General features: G+C 43.8%; 1 protein-coding gene across 8 annotated transcripts in view; it reads right to left on the reverse strand.

Annotated features, from left to right (window-relative positions):
- Positions 1-23276, reverse strand: part of LOC142466770 (uncharacterized) — a 616011-nt gene that overhangs the window by 284509 nt on the left and 308226 nt on the right. For 2 of the 8 annotated variants that reach the window (XM_075572165.1, XM_075572164.1), the window contains 2 exons: positions 12390-12572; positions 9649-11522 (listed from right to left, as the gene is read on the reverse strand). The exons of 4 other annotated variants lie outside the window; for them this stretch is intronic. In XM_075572165.1, the coding sequence (XP_075428280.1) occupies positions 9907-11415 (1509 nt within the window). In that variant the 5' untranslated portion in view covers positions 11416-11522; positions 12390-12572 and the 3' untranslated portion in view covers positions 9649-9906. Of the gene's footprint in view, positions 1-9648; positions 11523-12389; positions 12573-23276 lie in introns of those variants that run through there. 2 more of the 8 variants (XM_075572166.1, XM_075572167.1) reach the window with 1 other exon arrangement.

A 23276-nucleotide genomic window follows, 5' to 3' on the forward strand; every position in this document is an offset into this window, starting at 1 on the left:
CCTGGTTTCTGTCACAATATATATATATATATCCTGTCTTCCCATATGAGAAGGCACAAAAGCAGCAACACTCAGATATAGCAAAAAGACATGTATTAGCAGTGACAAAACAGCACACTATAAACCCAACGTTTCGGTCCTGGCAGGACCTTCCTCAGGCCGCCTCCTCACTGAACAGGAGCAGGGAAGTGAGGCGACGGCCTACGTAGCGCAGACCAAGCTAGGACAGAGGGGTCAATTCAGACGAAGATTTATTACCACGGATTCCCCCTATACAGCGACGTAAACGGCTTTCCATCCGGAGTTGCAGTCGAGTTCCTACTTCACATGTTGGCGATTGAGTATTTATCTCATACATGCGATTAATTATTCTCCGTTTGTGAGTGAACAGTTCATATTTTATCCAGTCCCATATATAAAATTGTTAACTTTACTACACTATGAGTGCGCCTGTTTTTTGTTTTTTTTCTCCTTTAGATATCTTCAAGAGAGTGGTGTTCCCCTTAAACGGGCTGCAAAGATTCTGAAGCACAGTGTTCTGGGACTGGTTTTTGTATCTTCTATTTTTTATTATATTTTTTATGTTTTTTGTGTATTTTTTTATATATTTTTTATTATGAATTATTAGTATTTTATAGTTGCTACAATTTTTATTTTTATTTACTCCTACTTTGTATATGGTTTACTAGCCCTTCACGACATATTTGGTCAGTTTTTGGTCATCATTTGGCGCCACTTCTAACTTTCTTTCCCTTGTATGTATGTATGTATGTATATGTATATATATATACAAATATAGCTGTATGCTCATCTGCATGTCTTAGGCAGGTCTGCAACCCCGCCTTTCCCCATTATCACCCAGCATACAGCACTTACACTGCAGCAAGGGATTCTGGGAAATGACATGCAAATGAGCACACAGTGTCACTTTTTGCCTCAATAACCATTTTTAACATGGTTCCCTATAGGCTTAAGCTTGCTGCATTGTCACAGCTTTGAGCACAGCCAGGGTTAAGGTGCATACCCAGAAAACCACCCACAGACAGCTGTTTCGACCTTGATGGGTCTCATCAGTGTGGGGTTGATTTTACTGGGAATGCAAGAGAGGCTATGGGATAGGCTAAACCATAATACTGAGTTAAGTTATGGTGAGTAAAAAAAATGACAAAAACCCTCCACAGGAAAGCAAATATGCAAATATAGCTGTATGCTCATCTGCATGTCTTAGGCAGGTCTGCAACCCCGCCTTTCCCCATTATCACCCAGCATACAGCACTTTATATATATATATATAGTGTTCGACAAACCTATACATTTGCTCGCCCCGGGCGAGTGGATTTAACATCGTGGCGAGCTCCTATTAGCCCAAGCAGCACACGTTTGGTACTAGGTGGCGAGTAGATTTTTTTGTGTGGCGAGTAGATTTTTTGGTGATTTGTCGACCACTGTAAATATATATACATATATATACACATATATACACATATATATATATATATATATACACATATATATACACATATATATACAAAATACGATACCGTTGTTTAGACGAAGTCACACGGTCCGCCAGAGGGACCTTTGTCAAGGTGGTGCAAGGTTGACAAAGGTCACTCTGGCGGACCGAAACATTGGTTCTGTGTCTTTGTTTCACAATATATTCTTTTTTGACCTAACAATTGAGTGCTGCCTCTGTGATTTTGTCTAAACAACGGTATCGTATTTCCTATTATTACCTTATGGGATTAGTACCTACATTATTTTCTAGTGGAGTGCCTGCTGTTTGCTGTGTTCTATCTATCTATCTATATATGTATGTAACCCTCATTTCCCCCAGGGGGCTAGAGTCTCCCTCGATGGTATAGGGCAGGCATGTCAAACTTGCGGCCCGCGGGCCGCATGCGGCCCAGAACGAATATCTTTGCGGCCCGCGGCCCACAGCCCAGCGTTTCCCAAAGTGTGCGTGCGCTGCGGCTTGGCTAGAGGGGCGCCGCGATCAGGGCCGCCAGCAGCGGTAAACAGGGCTGCTACTTAATTTAAAAAAAAAAAAACCTCTGAAGCTGGCGCCGGGTCTCCCTGGCAGCGCCTGACCTCCGCATGCGCGCTGATGCGTGCAGAGGAGGAGAGACTTCCCCGAGAGTGGCAGGTTTGAAATTTGCCGCTTGGGGAAGTGGAGGAGCGGTCACGTGACCGCTCCCATCCAATGGGGCTGCAGCCTGCCCGGCATTGCATTGTGAAAAACGGGCTGCTGTGTGAAAAACGGGCTGCGGGTGGGTGGGTGTGAAAAACGGGCTGTGGGTGGGTGTGAAAAACGTGTGTCTGACAGAGAGAGTGAGGTCAGAGAGAGTGAGGTCAGAGAGAGTGAGGTCAGAGAGAGTGAGGTCAGAGAGAGTGAGAGAGAGGTCTGAGAGAGAGAGAGAGGTCTGAGAGAGAGAGAGGTCTGAGAGAGAGAGGTCTGAGAGACGGGGGGGGGGGGGGGGGGCGAGATGATCATGGGGTGGGGAATATGATGGGGCGCGGAGGCCAGCCTGGGCAGCTAATAATGATGGGGGGCAGGGGGTGGGGGATAAGATGATGATGGGGCATGGGGGCCAGCCTGGGGTCACCCACCCGACCCCTGCCCCTGTCACCCCCTGCCCCCGTCACCCTCTGTCACCCCCTGCCTCTGTCACCCCCTGCCCCTGTCAACCCCTCCCCCTGCCAACCCGTCACCCCCTGCCAACCCGTCACCCCGTTACCCCCTGTCACCCCCTGCCTCTGTCACCCCCTCTCACCCCCTGCCCCTGTCAACCCCTGCCCCTGTCAACCCCTGCCCCCGTCACCCCCTGCCCCTGTGTGTGGGGGGGAGAGTGTGTGTGTGTTATGGGGGGGAGAGTGTGTGTGTGGTGGGGGGGAGAGTGTGTGTGTGGTGGGGGGGGAGAGTGTGTGTGTGGTGGGGGGGAGAGTGTGTGTGTGGTGGGGTGGAGAGTGCGTGTGGTGGGGGGGAGAGTGTGTGTGGTGGGGGGGAGAGTGTGTGTGTGGGGGGGAGAGTGTGTGTGTGTATCAGTGGCTGTGTGTGTATGTCTGTGCAGGCCAGCAGTGACTGTGTGGGTGTCTGTCTGTGTGTGTCTGTAGGTCAGTGGCTGTGTGCGTCTGTGCAGGTCAGAGAGAGAATGGGGGGGGGAGAGAATGGAGAGGGAAGAATGGAGGGGGGGAGAGGGAGATGGGTGGGGAGAGAAGAGGGGATTGCGAGAATGTGGGGAGGGAAGGGAGAGAAAATGGGGGGAGAAAATGGGGGGAGAAAATGGGGGGGAAGTAGAGAGAGAATGAGGGACAAGGCCGCCAACAGGGGGGTCTGCCGGGGTTGACGTCCCGGGCCCGGTGAGTCAGTCAACCACCCTCTCTCTCTCTCCCACTCTCTCTCCCACTCTCTCTCTCTCCCACTCACTCTCCCACTCTCTCTCCCACTCTCTCTCCCACTCTCTCTCTCTCCCACTCTCTCTCTCTCCCACTCTCTCTCTCTCCCACTCTCTCTCTCTCCCACTCTCTCTCTCTCACTCTCCCACTCTCTCTCACTCTCCCACTCTCTCTCACTCTCCCACCCTCTCTCACTCTCCCACCCTCTCTTTCTCCCACCCTCTCTCTCTCCCACCCTCTCTCTCTCCCACCCTCTCTCTCTCTCTCCCACCCTCTCTCTCTCCCACCCTCTCTCTCTCCCACCCTCTCTCTCTCTCTCCCACCCTCTCTCTCTCTCTCCCACCCTCTCTCTCTCTCTCCCACCCTCTCACTCTCCCACCCTCTCTCACTCTCCCACCCACCCTCTCCCACCCTCTCTCACCCTCCCACTCTCCCACCCTCTCTCACTCTCCCACCCTCTCTCTCTCCCACCCTCTCACTCTCCCACCCTCTCACTCTCCCACCCTCTCTCTCTCCCACCCTCTCTCACTCTCCTACCATCTCTCACTCTCCCACCCTCTCTCACTCTCCCTCCCTCTCACTCTCCTTCCCTCTCTCTCTCTCCCTCCCTCTCTCCCTCCCTCTCTCACTCTCCCTCCCTCTCTCACTCTCCCTCCCTCTCTCTCTCCCTCCCTCTCTCTCTCCCTGTCTGTCTGCCTCCCTGTCTGTCTGCCTCCCTGTCTGTCTGCCTCCCTGTCTGTCTGCCTCCCTGTCTGTCTGCCTCCCTGTCTGTCTGCCTCCCTTTCTGTCTGCCTCCCTCTCTGTCTGTCTCCCTCTCTGTCTGTCTCCCTCTGTCACCTGCTCTCTCTCTCTCTCTCTCTGTGTCACCCTCTCTCTGTCTGTCACCCTCACCCACTCTCTTCGTTTTTATCTTAACTGCCCTATACCTACACCGAAATAACCTATTCTGCTTTCTTCCAGATCTGACTCTCAAGTTTCACACGGGGGACATTAGAAGACAGGTAAGGAACACCTCCCCTCCAGTATACTACCTTGAGAGACTGCGGATCAGGTAAGATCCCAGGTGGGATTGCTGCTTTGGAAATTGTTAAGAGGGGGCATCCTGACACTGGTTAATGGGTTCAGAATCATTCACATCTGGCTTTTTTTTTTTTATGTCATCCGACACACACACACACACACACACACACACACACACACACACACACACACACACACACACACACACACACACACACACACACACACACACACACACACACACACACACACACACACACACACACATGTACTTTTCGAAATAAACCTACGTTTCTATGAAAATTTAATTTTTTATTTTTTTTTGCGGCCCACTTTGACTTAAACCTTGTTTATTTGGCCCTTGTTAGCATTTGAGTTTGACATGCTTGGTATAGGGGATATCAGGACAGGCTTCTGAGTTGAACATGAGTTGTACTTACAACAGCGCCTCCATCTCTTGCAGACCCCAGACTTGTAGGGAGGAACCTCTGCATGAGAATCTCTCTCAGCTTCACTCTGATAAATACCAGTCTCTTATCTCCTGGTAAGATAAAAGGAATGATCTCCCTTCGCTCCCCTAAGGGAGGGCATCAGACTGGCAGAGTCCTGCACAGTCCAGATAGGGTAGACCAGTCTCTCTCAACGGTAGAGACACTAACTAAATTCAGGAAGTGCAATTCATTAAGTACAGATCCAGGAGACCCAGCCCTGTGCCTCTTATTGACACAAGGCCTGAGTACTACCTTCTCTGACTCACTGAACTGCAGTGTGTGGGGAAAACCCATGATTACTCCTGGCAAACCTGCCCCTACCAGGTATTACTGCACGGGAGAAGGACTCATAGCCCCAAACGTACACAGGGCGCAATATATATATACAGGCATACCCCACATTAGCGTATGCAATGGGACCGGAGCATGTATATAAAGCGAAAATGTACTTAAAGTGAAGCACTACCTTTTTCCCACTTATCGATGCATGTACTGTACTGCAAACATCAGATACGTACATAACTGATGTAAATAACGCATTTGTAACAGGCTCTATAGTCTCCCCGCTTGCGCACAGCTTCGGTACAGATAGGGAGCTGGTATTGCTGTACAGGACGTGCTGACTGGCGCATGCGTGAGCTGCCGTTTGCCTATTGAGCAAGATGTACTTACTCGCGAGTGTACTTAAAGTGAGTGTACTTAAACCGGGGTATGCCTGTATATATATATCATAGAAAAAGAACAAAAAGCACTCCGTAATAATAGTCACTGGTGTGGCTGCAGATCCTATAATGAAGAATAAGCAATACGATACCGTTTGGAAACGAAATCAGCAGGCAGCACTCCAGAATTGAACAAACAAGTGTATTGAAAAAATAAACACAAAACCAACGTTTCGGTCCACGAATGGGACCTTTGTCAAGGTGGTGCAGTTACAGGACAGAAGTGAACACATATATATACCCCTAGAATACTCACAAATAACAGGTGCTGCAAATCAAGTTGATTGCACAGCGTGATGTCAGATGCAGTGCTGACCTTGGGTAACCTCAATGTGAGCACTCAGTACAAGATGTACTTAGTAGCTCAATAGGAAATATAGTGGAAGCCACTGCAGGGGGATTAAAGTTCACACAGTGGCTCCCAAGCCAAAAGTGGTGTGTGTAGGCTCCACATGTATGTGTGTGGCAGAAGCCATAGAGCTGAACTATGGTCCCTATTCCCATTGCTGCAGTGTCACTTATGTGGCAAACAGAAAAAAGAAAACAGAAAAAAGAAGCCATACCCAGGCTACATATTATGTATCCATTACAATGGTCTTGTGACGCTTCTGCCACAGCTTTATGCCAGGGCAGTTTATATTGGCCACGTGCCAGGTCCACGTGCCAAATACAGCCACGGATTTGATACTAGGTCCACGAGTGACCAACAGCCTTCCACATCGTCATTTTAACATTTATATTTATATTTTTGCACTTAGCACGTTGGAATATTGATTTTTGTATGACAGTGCATGTCTGACCTTGGCCTCATATGCAATTTGTGGTTGGGGCTTTTTTTTTTTTTTTGCTAACATATACATCACTAGACAATTAAAACACAAATATGCAATATATTCGTATAAAAACAAATATGCACCCTTTTGATGACAATGAGGTCATGTAAATAAATTTAAGCATTGAAATATTCATTCTATTCTGTGGGGTACGAATATATTGCATATTTGTGTTTTAATTGTCTAGTGATGTATATGTTAGCTAATAAAATTGTTTATGTTTAGAATTATAAACTTTGTTGCTGACTGCCCGATTAAGCTTGCTATAATTGATATACCTTTTTCACTGTAATACATGATTGCACAACTCAGCTATGGTGTTTGTTTTTGACAATCTTAAACTAAGTGTCCATGAATTGTTTATGCCAACAGGCCTTAGTTACTGGATATGTTTGCATGTGTATATATATATATATAGATCAGTGGGTCCTATTAGCCCGTGTAAACACTTTTCTCTTTATTTCCTTTATTTTGATTTTCCTGTAGAGATTTATCCTACTGCGCATGCGCGTACCGGCATGTCAGGGGAGTTTGAAAGCCGCCGTCAGGGTTAATCTCTCAACTCAGTTGCACTACCCAGTGGGCGTGCGTCTAGGGATGATGTGAGAACTGATACACGGCAAGTCATTCTCCCGTGCCTCAGCATGGGGCGCATGCGCAGTAGATGCGATTTTTCATTGGACCAAGTTGAGTTGTGACGTCATTAGTATCGCGAGATCTGGCAGTCAGCGGTATTTAATTGCTCTGTGTATCGTGTAAAAACACTTCTTGACAAAGTGCTATGCACGAAACGCGTTGAAGGGTTGCACCCCTTGTTTTTATGACTTTCTATTAAAGAAGATTTTTGCCAGACCTGTCTCTTGCCTGGATCGCTGTGCACTGCACATTTTCTTCTGTTGGACTGCATACCTATACAGCTGCACGTGCTGGAAGGGACACTCTGGAGGCGCAAAGTAAAGTACACTGTGAGTACCCACCTAGGGCTAACCCAATGAGGCAGGGGGGGGGGTGTCTCTGGACAACCTACCCCAGCCTTCAGGGTACTTTAGTGCCCCCTTTAGGTTTTGGGCCCTGTACACTACAATTTGAATGCATATATACCCAGAGTGTGCTCCCTTCCTCTCTACATATACGTAACACTTAGAGCACCATTACTCTACCGAAAGCACTTCTGAACCTGAATGCTGATATAGCCTGAGGAAAAAGGCAGCAACCTAGGAAAAGAGAAGACTTTCCCTCCAACTACAAGAAAACAGATAAGACTTTCCTTTATAAGACTTTGTATCTGCACATATCAAGATATATGTTTGGGGCTGGGAGACATGCTAATCAAAAGGGAGTTGTCGACTGCATAGGTTTCACTAGAAATACTCCCAAGTGGAATGAAGCTTTGTTTGACCCCTTATTTGAATATGTTTGGATGATTTTCTTATGTTAAAGAGGCGCAATAAAAGCCTTATTTAATTTCACCTTAACAAGTCTCCCTTGAATACCTCTGCACACGTCCTCCTACACCCACCAAAACGGAACAAGCCCAAATCAAAACCCAGAGGTGAACTTCCAGCTTTCAGTGTCCCATAGCCCCCCCCCCCCCCCTCCCCACGGCCCCGTGTGCCCCTCAGCTAAATGCTTTTCATTCTGAGTTAGGGTTACAAATACAAAATAAAGTTGGGTGCGTCTCTCATGGACTCTGGCCATAGATTCCCATATGAACACCTCCCTCAGCCTGACAATGTGCTTGTGGGGAGGTAACGCCAGCGCATGTGTAACAAGGATCTCTGCCATAGAGGTCGGCAAGTGTAACCATCAGTGGGAAATGTCCCTGTGTGAGGTGGCACCACTTGTTACATTATTAATGGGTATGTATATGTCGTTAATAAAAGGGACACAACCCCCTCAGGTGCATTTTCATGTCTACGTGTAACCTGTGAAATAGATGGACAGCCCTTGCTGCTCTCTAGAGATATTAAAGGAACATGACATAAAGTATGTAAAAGGCGGCTGCAGTGTCCGCGTGCAGCCAAAAAAGCTCCAGGTCCCTACATGAACTACGCGTTTCGAATAGGGTAATCATTCGTCAGGTTCATGTAGCAGACCTGGGGGACGATGCTTATATAGGGCTGACATAAATTGGTGCCACTTCCCCAATACTAAATGTTATTTGGTAATAATAGTCTATGTACCATAGATAGGGTGTACACATCAGAGTTCATTAACTCACATATCAACACTGGATACCTCTAAGTAGTAACCACTATTCTAACATATCTTGTGCTATTAGTAGGGGGAAAAAAGAGCTTATTGGATGCCTTTGCCACTCAATAGGTAATAATCCTCATCTATCAAGATAAAAAAAAGAAAAAGATTAAAAGGGTTAAAAATGTAGCTTCTGGACAGTATCTGTAATCTATATACCTATACCACTGACCATATAATACTGGACTAGTGACAGATCATGTCAGAATAATGCTCCTGATATTATCATAGGATAAACAGCATCCTCTAATGGTAACAAAATAAAGGCACACAGACTCATGCTAAAAAAAAAAAAAAAAAAAAAAAAAAAAAACATACTAAAAGCTCCATAGAGGAGACGTAGCTTACATATATTATTTAGAACTAAATCATAAAATATGACAGCAATACAAAGTAATACAAAATGATGTACAATCACACCTCAAATAGTGGAAAACAAATACCCCAATGTGTATTTATATAAACAATTAACATGAGATAAATAGGCCAATGGTCTTAGAAGATCGAAACCTAATATAGCAGTTCTGAAAATGCCTTATACAATGCTATTGTATTTCTTAAAATCCTCAAAATGAGGTCAGAAAATATCCTGCCTCCAAAAATAAGCCTAAAAGTATATGGGCACTGGATATATTTAACTGCATAAATAAAACAAACAAACAGACATGGACATGAGCATAAATGGCAATTGATGTCATCTTCAATGCTGGGATCTATTAGACAGTAGATACCATAAAACCCCCTACTTCAAGCCCTGAGCGTAAACCCCACCCCCCACCCCGACCCCATAACCGCAAAAAAAAAACAAAATTAGGCCCCTAAATAGTAATATAACTTACATTAGAAGCGACTGGTGGCGGAGGGCTGGCTGCAGCTAATTGGTCGCGGCAAAAATATTACGATTCAAAGCTAAGTGAGACTGCAGACCGCTTCAGCATAATTGGAAATGCACATTTTATTAGAGCCAACAGCATAGAAATATAAAACATTGTTAAGAACAATATTTTTCTTTAAATAAAACTACAATAAGAATGATAAAAATAACCTGTATTTAAAAAGTTATAACTTTTTATCCTTTAAAAATGCTCGTTTTATGCAACATAAGTTAAAGTCACTTTTCATTGAGATTTAGCGTAACACAGATACACGTGTGCACTTATATGTGAGCGTCTTAGTAGCTGGTTATCCCTAAACATGCCTGGCTTTAGAGATAGGTCTCTCCTCTGTGTGTGTCCTTTTGTGCATGGTCAGGTGGGATAACCGACTAAATCCCTTTCCACATTCCCCACATACATGTGGTCTCTCCCCTGTGTGTATCCTATTGTGTCTCCTCAGGCTGGATAATTGACTAAATCCCTTCCCACATTCCCCACATACATGCGGTCTCTCCCCTGTGTGTGTCCTCTTGTGAGTGCTCAGGGTGGATGACACACTAAATCCCTTCCCACATTCCCCACATACATGCGGTCTCTCCCCCGTGTGTGTCCTCTTGTGTGTGTCCAAGGTGGATGACACACTAAATCCCTTCCCACATTCCCCACATACATGCGGTCTCTCCCCTGTGTGTGTCCTCTTGTGCATATTCAGGCTGGATAAATGACGAAATACCTTCCCACATTCCCCACATACATGCGGTCTCTCCCCTGTGTGTGTCCTCTTGTGGGTGTTCAGGCTGGATAAGTCACTAAATCCCTTCCCACATTCCCCACATACATGTGGTCTCTCCCCTGTGTGTGTCCTCTTGTGTATGTTCAGGTGGGATAACTGACAAAATCCCTTCCCACATTCCCCACATACATACGGTCTCTCCCCTGTATGTGTCCTCTTGTGTGTGTTCAGGCTGAATGACACACTAAATCCCATCCCACATTCCCCACATACATGCGGTCTCTCCCCTGTATGTGTCCTCTTGTGTATGTCCAGGCTGGATAAATGACTAAATCCCTTCCCACATTCCCCACATACATGCGGTCTCTCCCCTGTGTGTGTCCTCTTGTGTCTTCTCAGGCTGGATAAGTCACTAAATCCCTTCCCACATTCCCCACATACATGCGGTCTCTCCCCTGTGTGTGTCCTCTTGTGGGTTTTTAGGCTGGATACGTCACTAAATCCCTTCCCACATTCCCCACATACATGTGGTCTCTCCCCTGTGTGTGTCCTCTTGTGTATGTTCAGGTGGGATAATCGACAAAATCCCTTCCCACATTCCCCACACACATGCGGTCTCTCCCCTGTATGTGTCATCGTGTGTGTGTTCAGGTGGGATAACTGAAAAAATCCCTTTCCACATTCCCCACATACATGCGGTCTCTCCCCTGTGTGTGTCCTCTTGTGGGTGTTCAGGCTGGATAAGTCACTAAATCCCTTCCCACATTCCCCACATACATGTGGTCTCTCCCCTGTGTGCATCCTCTTGTGTCTTCTCAGGTTGGATAAGTCACTAAATCCTTTCCCACATTCCTCACATTCATGCGGTTTCTCCCCTGTGTGTGTCCTCTTCTGTAGGTTCTGGTCTGATAACCAAGTCAGACTCTTCCCACTTTCTCCAAGATCTTTTCCTTTGGCAGCTGCTAATATATATCTTTTGGAATGAGAAGCAGTTACATTGTTTATTAATTGCCTTGACTGGTTGAAAGATGCATTTTCTGTCATATTTATTGGAATGTTGCATGATTGTTCTGTCCTCATCTTTTCCATATACTCATTTGGGTGTTTGAACTTCAGATGTTTGAGGAGGTAATCCTTACTGCTAAAAGCAACCTTGCAGTGTTGGCATGGGTGGATTATTGGAGCTTGTCTTTGTACTAGACGAGACAAAAAAGTCACTGTTACAGAAACGGTCTTACAAAAGGTCATGCAGGAGAGGTAAGTTGGCGTATCACAAAAAGTTCAGGATGAAAGTAAACTGTAGATGTACATTGTAAAAATTAAGGGTTTAGCACAACATGTGCAGCATTAGGGTCGGGAGAGTAGATGTAGTGGATTATACATTTAAAGTGGATCATAATATTTAAACGATTTAAAAGGAAATCTCACTAGTTGCAAAACACCAATCAAAGTGGCAGAAATCTTTTCAGATCCTTCAAATCCTCAGTCACTGAGGTAATCAAGGGGGGTTATTAATGTATTTTAATATGGTTGATGTATTTATAACTCTGTGTTGTTTGTTACTTTCAGTAAAATGTTAATGCACTATATCCTTTGCTTTTGTGTCTTCTTCATATGAGGACAACAAGGAATACATGAACCAGAGGATCCCTGCATATGGAGTGGACAGTATTATGTGTTTTCAATGTTAATCTTTCACTGGGTTTATTTGCACATTTCACTGTATGTTTTGGTCACTTTGCGCCAGGAGCACTTTTTGGTTTAGGTTTGTTAGAGTTGCGGTTTGGGGAACCCGCTGGTGTTCAGGTAGCAGCTGGACTATATCATATTATTTGTTGTGCTTTATATTTTGCTTCACTGACTTTACCTATGTTAATAACTGCACTTATATTATTGATATTATTGCTATATTAAGTATGTTTATATTTTCGCATTAATATTTGTATTTATTTATTGTTCACAATTGCATTCGGGATTTTGTAACACGGACTATACACATTTTGCACTGACACTTTGGAAGTGTAAGGATTCGCCGTCCTGGTGTTCAAGAACCATCTCCTCACCTTACTGGCCCTTCGGTCACAGACACCCAAATAGCGCAGTCCTCAGGTCCTGTGACGCGTGCGCGGACCCAGTGCAGTCTGTCCCGCCTTCTGCGGTCTCTGATCCCGCCCCTCGCCTGACTGTACGTCGCGGGCGCTCGTCTAGTCTCCCCGCTGACGCGCGTGGTAGGCTCCGCCCCCGCTCTGTTGATAAACAAGACCAGCGGGCAGTGACGCGCACTCCAGTCTCCGCCCCCGCTCTGATGTCTCGCAGAATCGGCGTGCGAGTATCACACACTTTAAGTCCCGCCCTTTGAACCCTGTGACACGTGCGGGCTGCAAGCAACCTCCTACCTGATCGGCTGCATCATTGGACACACCTGCGTGCACCAGCAGCCTGTGAGGATCCACTTCCTGGTTCCACCCCTGCTTGCTAATGGAGCCTCCTCCTTTATATACCCTGCACTTTCAGCTTACCTTTGCTGAGCATAGTCATTGTGATGCCGTGCCTTGCACATCTAGTTCCTGAACCTTGCCTGACCCTGTTGCTGTTAACCACTTGTTGCCTGAACTCTGCTTAAAATAAAAAGAGATACCGGCGCCTGAACTTTGCTTGTACCTTGGACTCCGCCTCTCTCTACTCCTGAACCGGCTTGTTTGACCATTCTCCTGGCTCCTCTCCTGACCTTGGCTAAGTACTCCGACGATCCGATACTCTCCAATCCTGAACCTGGCTACGCACACCGACGATCCGCAACTCTACACTCCTAAACCTGGCAAGTACCTCAACTACTCTACTATCTATAATCCTGACCTGGCCTGTACGACTACTCTACACTCTAGGCGCGCCCGCGTATCTCAAGTCCCTGCCTCAGCACCGCGGTCCCGCTTCGTTTGTTGTGCGCTACGCGTTACAGGAAGATCAGTACACATCACTGTTCTCTAAAAGAAACAGCAAATATTTTAATTTAGATCTGATATTCTCAGGGGAACAGGACTCTTAAGTAGAGAGAGACATGGATTGTATGACAGAGAGTCTAATTACATTGGATAAATTATTGATCACAGAAACTCGCAAACTATGGGATATGGTCACTTTGGAAAAATATTTGCAATCTGAACTTATCTCTAGAGGTCTTAGATTTTTAAAACAACCACTTTTGATTTGGATGACCCCACCTTTTTGTGATCTTGAAACAAGGTGTTAAATAATTGTTCGTTTGAATTGATGAGATTGATTATAGCTCACCACAAGGGGAGACTAAACAGAATAGATAGCAAAGTCAATGAATTAAAAGAAACCTTGGAACCATTTGCTGATTTAGAGCAATTTAAAATAAGGGATAAAGAAATACAATCTTGGATTGAGAGTCTGGAAGGTAATATTATAGCAATAAAACAGAAGAAGTTCAAAAGAGACGGGGGGGATTACGCATAGAATCAAGTTAGAACTTTGTCAAAAAGTAGCACTAAAAGCGATCCACAACTCCAGACACTTAAAGCTGCAGTTCAGTCTTTTTTTTTTTTTTTTTAATTTATTTTTTTACTTCAATAGTTTTATGTGTGCAATCTCTAATTACCTAAAGAACTGTATAGCTGCAGGTCAATTCGTTCTCCATGTATTGATAGGTCGAAATTTGGTGACATAATTAGTGAAGGGATCTGTTTATATTCTGCTTCAGTCCGTCAGTGGAAGCTCATGAATATTCATGAGCACTCCTGCACTGACATGTGCTAGAGGGAGGGCAGGGCTGACAAAGGGGTGTGTGCCAGGGCTTGTGACAGGACATGAAGGGGCAGTGCCTTAGCAAATGGCTGTTAAAATAGAATACAAGAAAATTGGTCTTTCAAAGTTGTTTTTTTAAAAACAGAAAATGCTAAAAGTATTTTTTCTTACTACAGAACTGATTTATTAAAAAAAAAACACACATGCAGGATATTGACTGAACTGCAGCTTTAAGAGTAGTGGAATATATAGTGAACCACAGTGTACTGGAATACAACAGAAACAGACCAAAGTGGGACATTTTTCTTCCTAGATATTACAGTATGGGAAACCAGGATTGAGAGATTTTAAACCAAAAATAATGAATTTTAACACAGCAAATCCTAATACAAGAGATAATGGCTATATACCATATGAAAGAAGAGATTATGGTAACCACTCTAGGGATAGGTCATATGATCAACAACAGAACTATAGATATGGTGATCAACAGAACTATAGATATGGAAGACGGGATAGTGAACAAGAGAAATATTTTAAACCTAGAATCTTTTAAACATTTTAGTCACCCACCTAGACCTGATTCAAGATTTCAGCAAAGGTGGGATGACAAGAAAGATTTTGGAGGTCCTAAGGAGGCAAACACGAGGTTTGAGAACCCAAAACCACACTTTCAAAGAAAAAATTAAAAGTGTGATATGGGTAGAAAGGAATCCGAATCGTCTATTTTTTTTAGGGACAGGAGAAATACTAGACCAGAGACTAAACAATTGCAAAGAAGATCAAAAATGAAAAGTGATTCCACTAGAACCGCTTCTCACCTTTGAGATGTGTCTCAGGTAGCATCCCTGTTGAGGTGAAAAAGAAGAGGTACAAGAGGAGGAAGTGGGCAGCGTACAGAAGAGAAAATAGCTACACCCACTGGTATTTTCAATTTAAGTGACACTACATTAATAGTTGATCAAACTGCAGTACTCAGTAAGGGTTTAAATTGTGCACCCTCACTGGGACCAAATACATTTAAGCTGTTTATTGATGCCAGCAAGTTTTTGCGAAAGTTGGCACTAAAGATATTTCCATAAACAAAATTTGGAGCCTCCTCAACAAAGCAGAGAGAGGGAGACAGTGGTGGAGGATAGGTTTATACATTCAAAACTTAAACCTAAATTCACCTTCTTTCCCTACCACTTTAAAGGAAACTTTGTGGATACATTTCATCAGATGGTTGCTAACGATTTTGAAAAAAAAATTGAAAAACATAAAGAAAGAGTAAGATTCAATTCAACAGTGAAAGAAAATCTGGCTTTAAAACAATTACATGCCAATAAGGAAATTGTTATAAAACAGCCTGACAAGGGTGGGGGACTGTAATTATGAGTACTAATTACTATTAACAAGTAGCGCAGAGGATCCTGGAGGATATTAAAACGTGTCAAGTCCTCCTAAATGACCCCCACCTTTGCATATAAGAAGAAATTAGAAAAAAATCTTTCAGAAGGCAAAGAACTAGGCATTTTAATTAATTTTGAATTTAATTATCTTTTTAATAGACTTCCTAAGTTACCCATTTTTTACTTTATCCCTAAGATTCACTAATGTTTAAAGAATCCCCCAAGGAGACCAATTATTTCAGGGATCAATTTCCTTTCCCAAAATCTATTGGAATATATAAATCCATATTTACAAAAGTATGTGGTCAAACTGCCCTCCTATATCCGTGACACCACGCAAATGATTAACTTGTTGGATCAAATGGAGTAGCATGATGACTACTGCTTCGTAACGTGAGATGCTACAGATCTATACACAAGCATTAACCATATGCAAGGTATAGAAGCTGTAAGAGAATTTCTCCAACGTGATAGTGAGATGGCAACAGAACAAGCGGATTTCATTATTAAAGGTATTAACTACATCTTGACCAACAATTATTTTTGTTTTAATGACCGCTATTACGTACAAATCTGTAGTACGGCCATGGGTACCAGATTCTCCCCGATCTATGCCAATCTATTCATGGGCCTATGGGAGGAGAGGCATGTGTGGGTTGGCGATGCGCTCGGTGCGGGTCTGGTCCTCTGGTACCGATTTAATGATGACATCATCTTTGTCTGGAAAGGGGAGGAGTCAGCAGCTTTGGAATTTATTGAATGTTAATCAGATGAACCTCAGGTTTACTCATAACATCAGTAGACAAGAGATTCAATTTTTAGTCTTTTTGTACATGAAGGTAAAGTAAACTGTAAAACCCATTTTAAGTCTGTTGACTGTAATACGTACATACATAAGAACAGTTTCCATTTGAATAAAATGGTTGGATAATATCCCTAAGGGACAAATAAGCAGAATCAGGAGGAATTGTACCTCCGATCAGACTTATCAAGAATAGGCAACCATTTTAAGGGAGAGATTCTTGGAAAAAGATCATCATTCTAAAACATTAGATAGGGTGAAAGAAGCGGTAACAAAAATAAATAGGAAAGATTTACTACAGCCCAGAAAAAAAAAGACTAAAGATATGCAAAATTTCATCCCCTCTATTACTCAGTGTAATAATAAATCTTATGAGATAAGGAGGATTATTAAAAGACATTTACCCATTTTAAAACAAGATCATATCCTTAAAGGTTTTTGCCAAATAAACCTCAACTCATTTTCACCAGAGCCCCAAATTTAAAAGATAAACTGGCCGCGAGTGCTTTAAGAACAAAACAAGTGAAGGCAGTTATAGAGGATACAACTGAACAGGCCACATGGTTGGAGAGGAATGCTTTGGGATTTGACACTTGTACAGACTGTGTGGCCTGTAAGTTTGGCATCAATAAATGCAAGAACTTTGCCTCTAAACAAACTGGTGTGGTTTTTGCAATTTCAAGCTTGATAAACTGCAGCACTGATTTTGGAGTTTACCTTTTAGAATGTCCGTGCGGCCTACAGTATGTGGGCCGCACGACAAGAAAATTGAAAACTAAGATTTTAGAACATGTGAGAAATATAAAGAAGGGCCTATAGTAACATAATGTTTCACTACATTTTAAAAATCACCATGGTTCAGATCCAGGAGGTCTCAAATTTGTTGGAATAGATTTTGTTCCAAGACATTGGCGTGGAGGTAATAGAGTTCAATCTATCTCCCAAAAAGAAAGCCTTTGGATTCATAAATTAAAACTTTGAGATCTCTAGGACTGAATGTAGAATTTGATATTAATGCCTTTCTTACATGATGAATCAATGTTTTATCTGTCCCTTTTATATACCTATTTTTTATAGAATGTTTTAATTAGTAAACATTCTAGATTTTTTTTTAATTATTTATTTAATTTTTTTAACCTTTCTATATATTTTTTTTATATTCTCTTGTTCAAGATCCCTACCATACATTAGCCATTCAATTTCCCCTTACTGTTATTTAAAAGGTTCCAGGATATATCATTGAATCATCAAGAGAAAAAGTTATGCTGTTATTTTGTGTTTCTGTGAATAATCCCTGCTTTCACTATTCATCTATTTCAGCATTTTCTTCCTATATTTCTCTATATATTTGCTATTTGAAATATATATAGTATTTATGTGTGGAAAGGATGTTTAGTACTGTATAGGGTTTATACAACATACTTTCCATGTCCAAGTTTATTTTTAACATTTTAGTTTTCAATGTTATTTTTAACATTTTAAATATTGTATTAAAGTTTTGTGGGTGTATTTTATGAATATTGTATAAACATTTTATGTGATTACTACTAAATTAACCTAATCAGGAGAAGCTGTGCACTTGAAGCTTAGCACTCTGTAATTAGAATAAGCATTAGTGCTATTGGATTCGTTTTTAAATTGAACAGCTGTGTTCGTTTTTCTATGATGGTTAGTTCGGTATAAAGGTATACCATAGAGAGCAGTAAGCATGACCCCAGAAGAAGTCGTATGACGAAACGCGTTGGGCCATTTGACTGTTTGAGGCCACCGTATCAACCCTACACTACTCTTTGTGAGATCCTGATTGGCTGAGGCGGCTGTTATGTGCCGAATAGACGGGGGTACTGCGATCACGGGTGAGAGACGCTGCGGGGGAGATCGGTACACGTGAGTACTTGCACGCCGAGCAGTTCATCCGGGAGGGTTGAAGTGCGCCCAAAGTCACTTCTTGCTTACATACCAGCAGGGAAAGTGTGAGTTTTTTTCCTTTCCCCTCTGTGTTGTTTGTTACTTTCAGTAAAATGTTAATGCACTATATACCCTTTGCTTTTGTGTCTTCTTCATATGAGGACAACAAGGAGTCCATGAACCAGAGGATCCCTGATTATGGAGTGACAGTATTATGTGTTTTCAGTGTTAATCTTTCACTGGGTTTATTTGCACATTTCACTGTATGGTTTGGTCACTTTGCGCCAAGAGCACTTTTTGGTTTAGTTTAGCACAACATGTGCAGCATTAGGGTCGGGGGAGTAGATGTAGTGGATCATACATTTAAAGTGGATCATAATATTTAACGATTTAAAAGGAAATCTCACTAGTTGCAAAACACCAATTATAGTGGCAGAAATCTTTTCAGATCCTTCAAATCCTTAGTCACTGAGTTAATGAAGGGGGGATTATTAATGTATTTAATATTGTTGATGCATTTATTTATTACTGGGCTACCATTTATCGCCAATGTGGATATCTGGGCCCCCCATTGAGAGGACCTATTTATCCACAGTGATTAGAAATATTTTTATGTGTAAAATGTATTTTGAATGTTCTATTTTGTTTTAAACGTTTGTCTAATAGAGATATTGGGCATTAGTCTAGAAAGGGGGCGGAGGTAGGGGATGTGGCTGATGGCGATAGTTGCCCCGGGGAGGGTGGTTAGGCTTCTGTGAAGGGGTGGGTGCTGAGAGGCTCACCATCCCCTCCCATGGGAAGCTTAACCACCCTCCCGGGGCAACTACCGCCATCACCCACATCCCCTACCTCCGCCCCCTTTCTAGACTAATGCCCAATATCTCTATTAGACAAATGTGTTTTTATAAATTAACAAAAAATATATACACGTTTAAAACAAAACAAAAAAGAACATTCAAAATACATTTTACACATAAAACCATTTCTGATCACTGTGGATAACTAGACCCTCTCAGTGGGGGCCCCAGATATCAAACCTCTGAGGAAGGCAGCATGACCTTGATGTCTCTGATACTGAGAAGGAGGGTATCATACTATTAAAGCAGGAGAATAAAAAGCAGAGAGTGCACATGCAGTCTCTGCGCTTATAGTGCCGGTGACGCGACGTCGCCCGAAAACAAATGCATTGCCGCCGCCGCCGCGTGCGCTTATAGTAAGCGCGACGTGACAAAGTGACGGAGTGCCGTTGCGAAAACTGGTAGCCTGCAAAATTAGATTTTTCAAGGGCTGTCGTGTCATGTGATGGCCCTTGAACCAATCAAATGGCCGGAAACCCACGCCGCCGCCGCCCAGCAAAATATAACTTTCGCTTGTGGCAATGGGTGACGTCGGTAATGAATTATTTGTTTTCGGGCGCTCGCAGTCTCCCCCCTCCCCTCCTCTTCGGAGGAATGGTAGCGCCGGGACAGGGTTTCCCTGAGCAGAGGGAGGACACACAGAGCTCGCTGGATGTGATGGGAAGTAGGGGAAAGGCTACATAGGCAGAAGGGAGCAGGCTGTATCAAAATGAAATATTACAAATATAACCTTCCCCCTGGAAAACCCAAACAGAGCTAATGATGACCTGAGGGTACAACAGCATAACTACCCTGCTAAAAGTTTGCAATGAAATCCAGTGTGGAATGGAACGGGGACAACTCACTGGTGCAGTATTCCTAGATTTTGCAGAGGCTTTTGATACTGTTGATCAAGCTATCCTGCTTAAACTCCAGAGCTCTGGAATAGGGAAGCATGCTTTAAACTGGTTTCAGTCCTACCTATAAGGTAGATCCCAACATGTGTCCATCTCAGGCTCTAACTCCAAACCCCTGGACATCACCTGTGGTGTCCCGCAAGGCTCTGTTCTGGGGCCCCTACTCTTCTCAGTGTTCATTAATGATCTTCCCACAACTTGTAAGGAAGCCTCAATACACATGTATGCAGATGACACAATCCTATATGCACACAGCCATAGCCTCTCTGACCTTCAACACATACTTCAGTCTGACTTTTTGAGACTCGAAAACGGGATTTCCCAAAACAAACTGTTTTTAAACACTGATAAGACTGTAACAATGTTATTTGGGACCAAGACTACATTTTTAAAGCTTCCAGCGACTGAGCTCCAGATTAGAACCAACGCGAGCACCACCCTAACCCCTGTCACTAGTTTTAAATACCTGGGCATATGGTTTGACTCCGACTTAACATTCGGGATGCACATTGATACCCTGACAACCAAGACCTATGCCAAACTAGGGGTTCTTATAGGAACAAATCCTCCCTAAGTCTCCTGGTCAGAAAGCGTATCGCACAGCAGATGCTAATGACAATTATTGACTATGGAGACACAGTATATGGCTCGGCACCTCAAACCCACCTTAGCAAACTTGACACACTCTACAATTCAATTTGTCGTTTTGTTCTCCAATGCAACTACAACACACATCACTGCGAAATGCTCAAAGAACTAGATTGGTCATCACTCGAGTCTAGGCGCAAAGTTCACCTTTCCTGTCTTGCCTTCAAATACTTTCTGGGGAAGCTACCCAGATATCTGAACAAGCTCCTCACCCCTACCACATGCAGCACTTATCTGAGATCAGACTGCAAAAGACTGTTCATGGTCTCAAGGCTCAACAAAGTATCCGGACGTTCATCCTTCTCTTACCGTGCACCCCAAAACTGGAACAACCTACCAGAGACTCTCTCATCCACCACCAATTTAAGTTCTTTCAAATCTAAGGCTGTCTCACATTTTAATCTGGTCTGTCACTGTTTCATATGCCCATAATATATATTTTCTTTAACTGTGCATGCAATGTCTTGTATATAACGTATACCCTGTTCCTTTATGTAACTGTATTTGTAACCATGTATTATTTGTCTTAACTCTGTGCCCAGGACATACTTGAAAATGAGAAGCAACTCTCAATGTATTACTTCCTGGTAAAATATTTTATAAAAAAATAAAATGGGAGGCATGATATTAACTTGCCTATGATTCTATTGATTAGGTGTTGATACATATCCTGAATGGTGCATGGGGATATCCCTGTCACTATTTAAATATGCTGCAGGATCTTTTAGGCCAACACCTGATGAAGCGCCATTTGGGCGCGAAACATGTGTTCGTCACGCAGCGACATGAGATTGTGACGACGATACCGGAAGCTGCTACTCCATCTCCACAAGGACGCCAACCCTAAAATAAGCCTCATATATTTACCATTGCGGATTTTTTTCTCTCTCCCCCCCCTGTCTTTGTTCCTTAATCTGACTGTGAGCCTGTGGTTTCCTGGATTATTCCAGGTTTTTATTCCTCGTGGGGTTATGTGGTTTTGAGGAGTGGGTGTATAAATCTATGTGATCTCCCCTCTCTCTTTTTATTGTAAACTGTTTATTGGTAATTGTTATTTGTGCATTTTATACATTTTCTTGCATTATAATTGATTTTTCTTTTTTGTTTCTTCTCTTTTGCACCTTTTGTGTTTTTGTTTCTCTTTCTTTCTCTCCTCCGACCCCTGTTTTTCTCCTTGGGGACTTCAACTGCCACATTGATGACCCCTCTCTCCCTTGGGCTTCCCGCTTTCTGTCTCTAACCTCTTCTTGGCCTTCAACAGTGGACTGCAGCCAGCCCCCACAAGGATGGCCAATACCTAGACCTGGTTTTCACTAAAACCTTCTCTCTCTCGGATTTCTATATTTCCCCCTTTCCTATTTCTGATCATCACCTCATCTCATTTTCTCTCTCTCGCTTCTCCCCTTCTCCATCTCCCCCTCTTTTCTGCAGAAACCTGCACTCTATTAACCTACCAGCTTTTGATTCCACTTTACGCTCCTCCCTCTCCTCTCTCAGTTCTGCTCCAGACCCTGACAACTTGGTCAGGAACAACAACTCTGCCTTAGCTGTGTCCACTGTGCCGTTGACCGTGCTCATGCATGAGAGCGGTGACGTCACCAACTCTCCAAGCATGAGCGCTCGCCTGTCCGGCATATTTTGTTTTTTCAAGCGCGAGCAGGGGGCCTTCGCCGGGGGCCTTCGCCGGGGCGTGGCTGAGCAGTGACTGGTGCTGATTGGTTGAGGAGGTCATGTGACCCTTCAGCGCACCTGAAAGACAGTTTGATTTATCTCGGCAAGGGCCTAGCGCCCGAGGGCGTACGGGCACGGCATGAGCGTGGCCAGACAGATTTGCATTTCTTGTGCTGACCGCGCTAAGCGCCGTCAGCGGCAGCGTGGACGCAGCCTTATCCTCCTCTCTTGATCTATATGTCCCGCTTTCTCTCTGCCGTCCTCGCCCTTCTAACCCCAAACCCTGGCTAAATTCCCACGCACATGCTGTGTTCCTCCACTAGTTCCTATGAACACCTCTGGAGGAAATCTCATACTCTCGCAGACTTCCTTCACTACAAATTTATGCTATCCTGTTTCAACCCTGCCCTCTCTTGGGCTAAACAACCTACTTTTCTTCACAAATCAACACACACAAGTCTAACCCACCCAACTCTTCTCTGTCTTTGACTCTCTACTCAGACTACCCTCAGCTGCTGCCTCTTCTTCTTCATCCATCTCAGCTCAGGACTTTGTTGACTATTTTAAGGAAAAGGTGGAATCCATACGTCAGAACATCCCCTCTGTTTCCTCCTCTACACCGCTTCCTAACTTTCCTCCTGCCTTCCTTGACTCTTTTTCCGCTGTCACAGAGGAGGATGTGGCACTGCTGCTCTCCTCTTCTCCCTCTACCACTCGCCCTCTTCACCCCATTCCCTCCCATCTCCTAAAACCTATGCTCACACTTAACTCCTCCCTCTATTCTGGTACCTTTTTCTCCTCCTTCAAACATGCAACAGTTATACCATTACTCAAAAACAGCAAGTTTGACCCTACCTGTCTAACTATAGACCTGTCGCCCCCTCGCCTTTTGCCTCTAAACTCCTTGAACGTCTTGTATTCTCTTGTTTGCTCCATTTTCTCAACACCTATTCTCTCCTAGACCCTCTACAATCTGGCTTCCACATGGCTCACTCGACTGAAACAGCCC

The sequence above is a fragment of the Ascaphus truei genome, chromosome 15 (genome assembly GCF_040206685.1).
Source record: "Ascaphus truei isolate aAscTru1 chromosome 15, aAscTru1.hap1, whole genome shotgun sequence".
Lineage (NCBI taxonomy): Eukaryota > Metazoa > Chordata > Amphibia > Anura > Ascaphidae > Ascaphus > Ascaphus truei.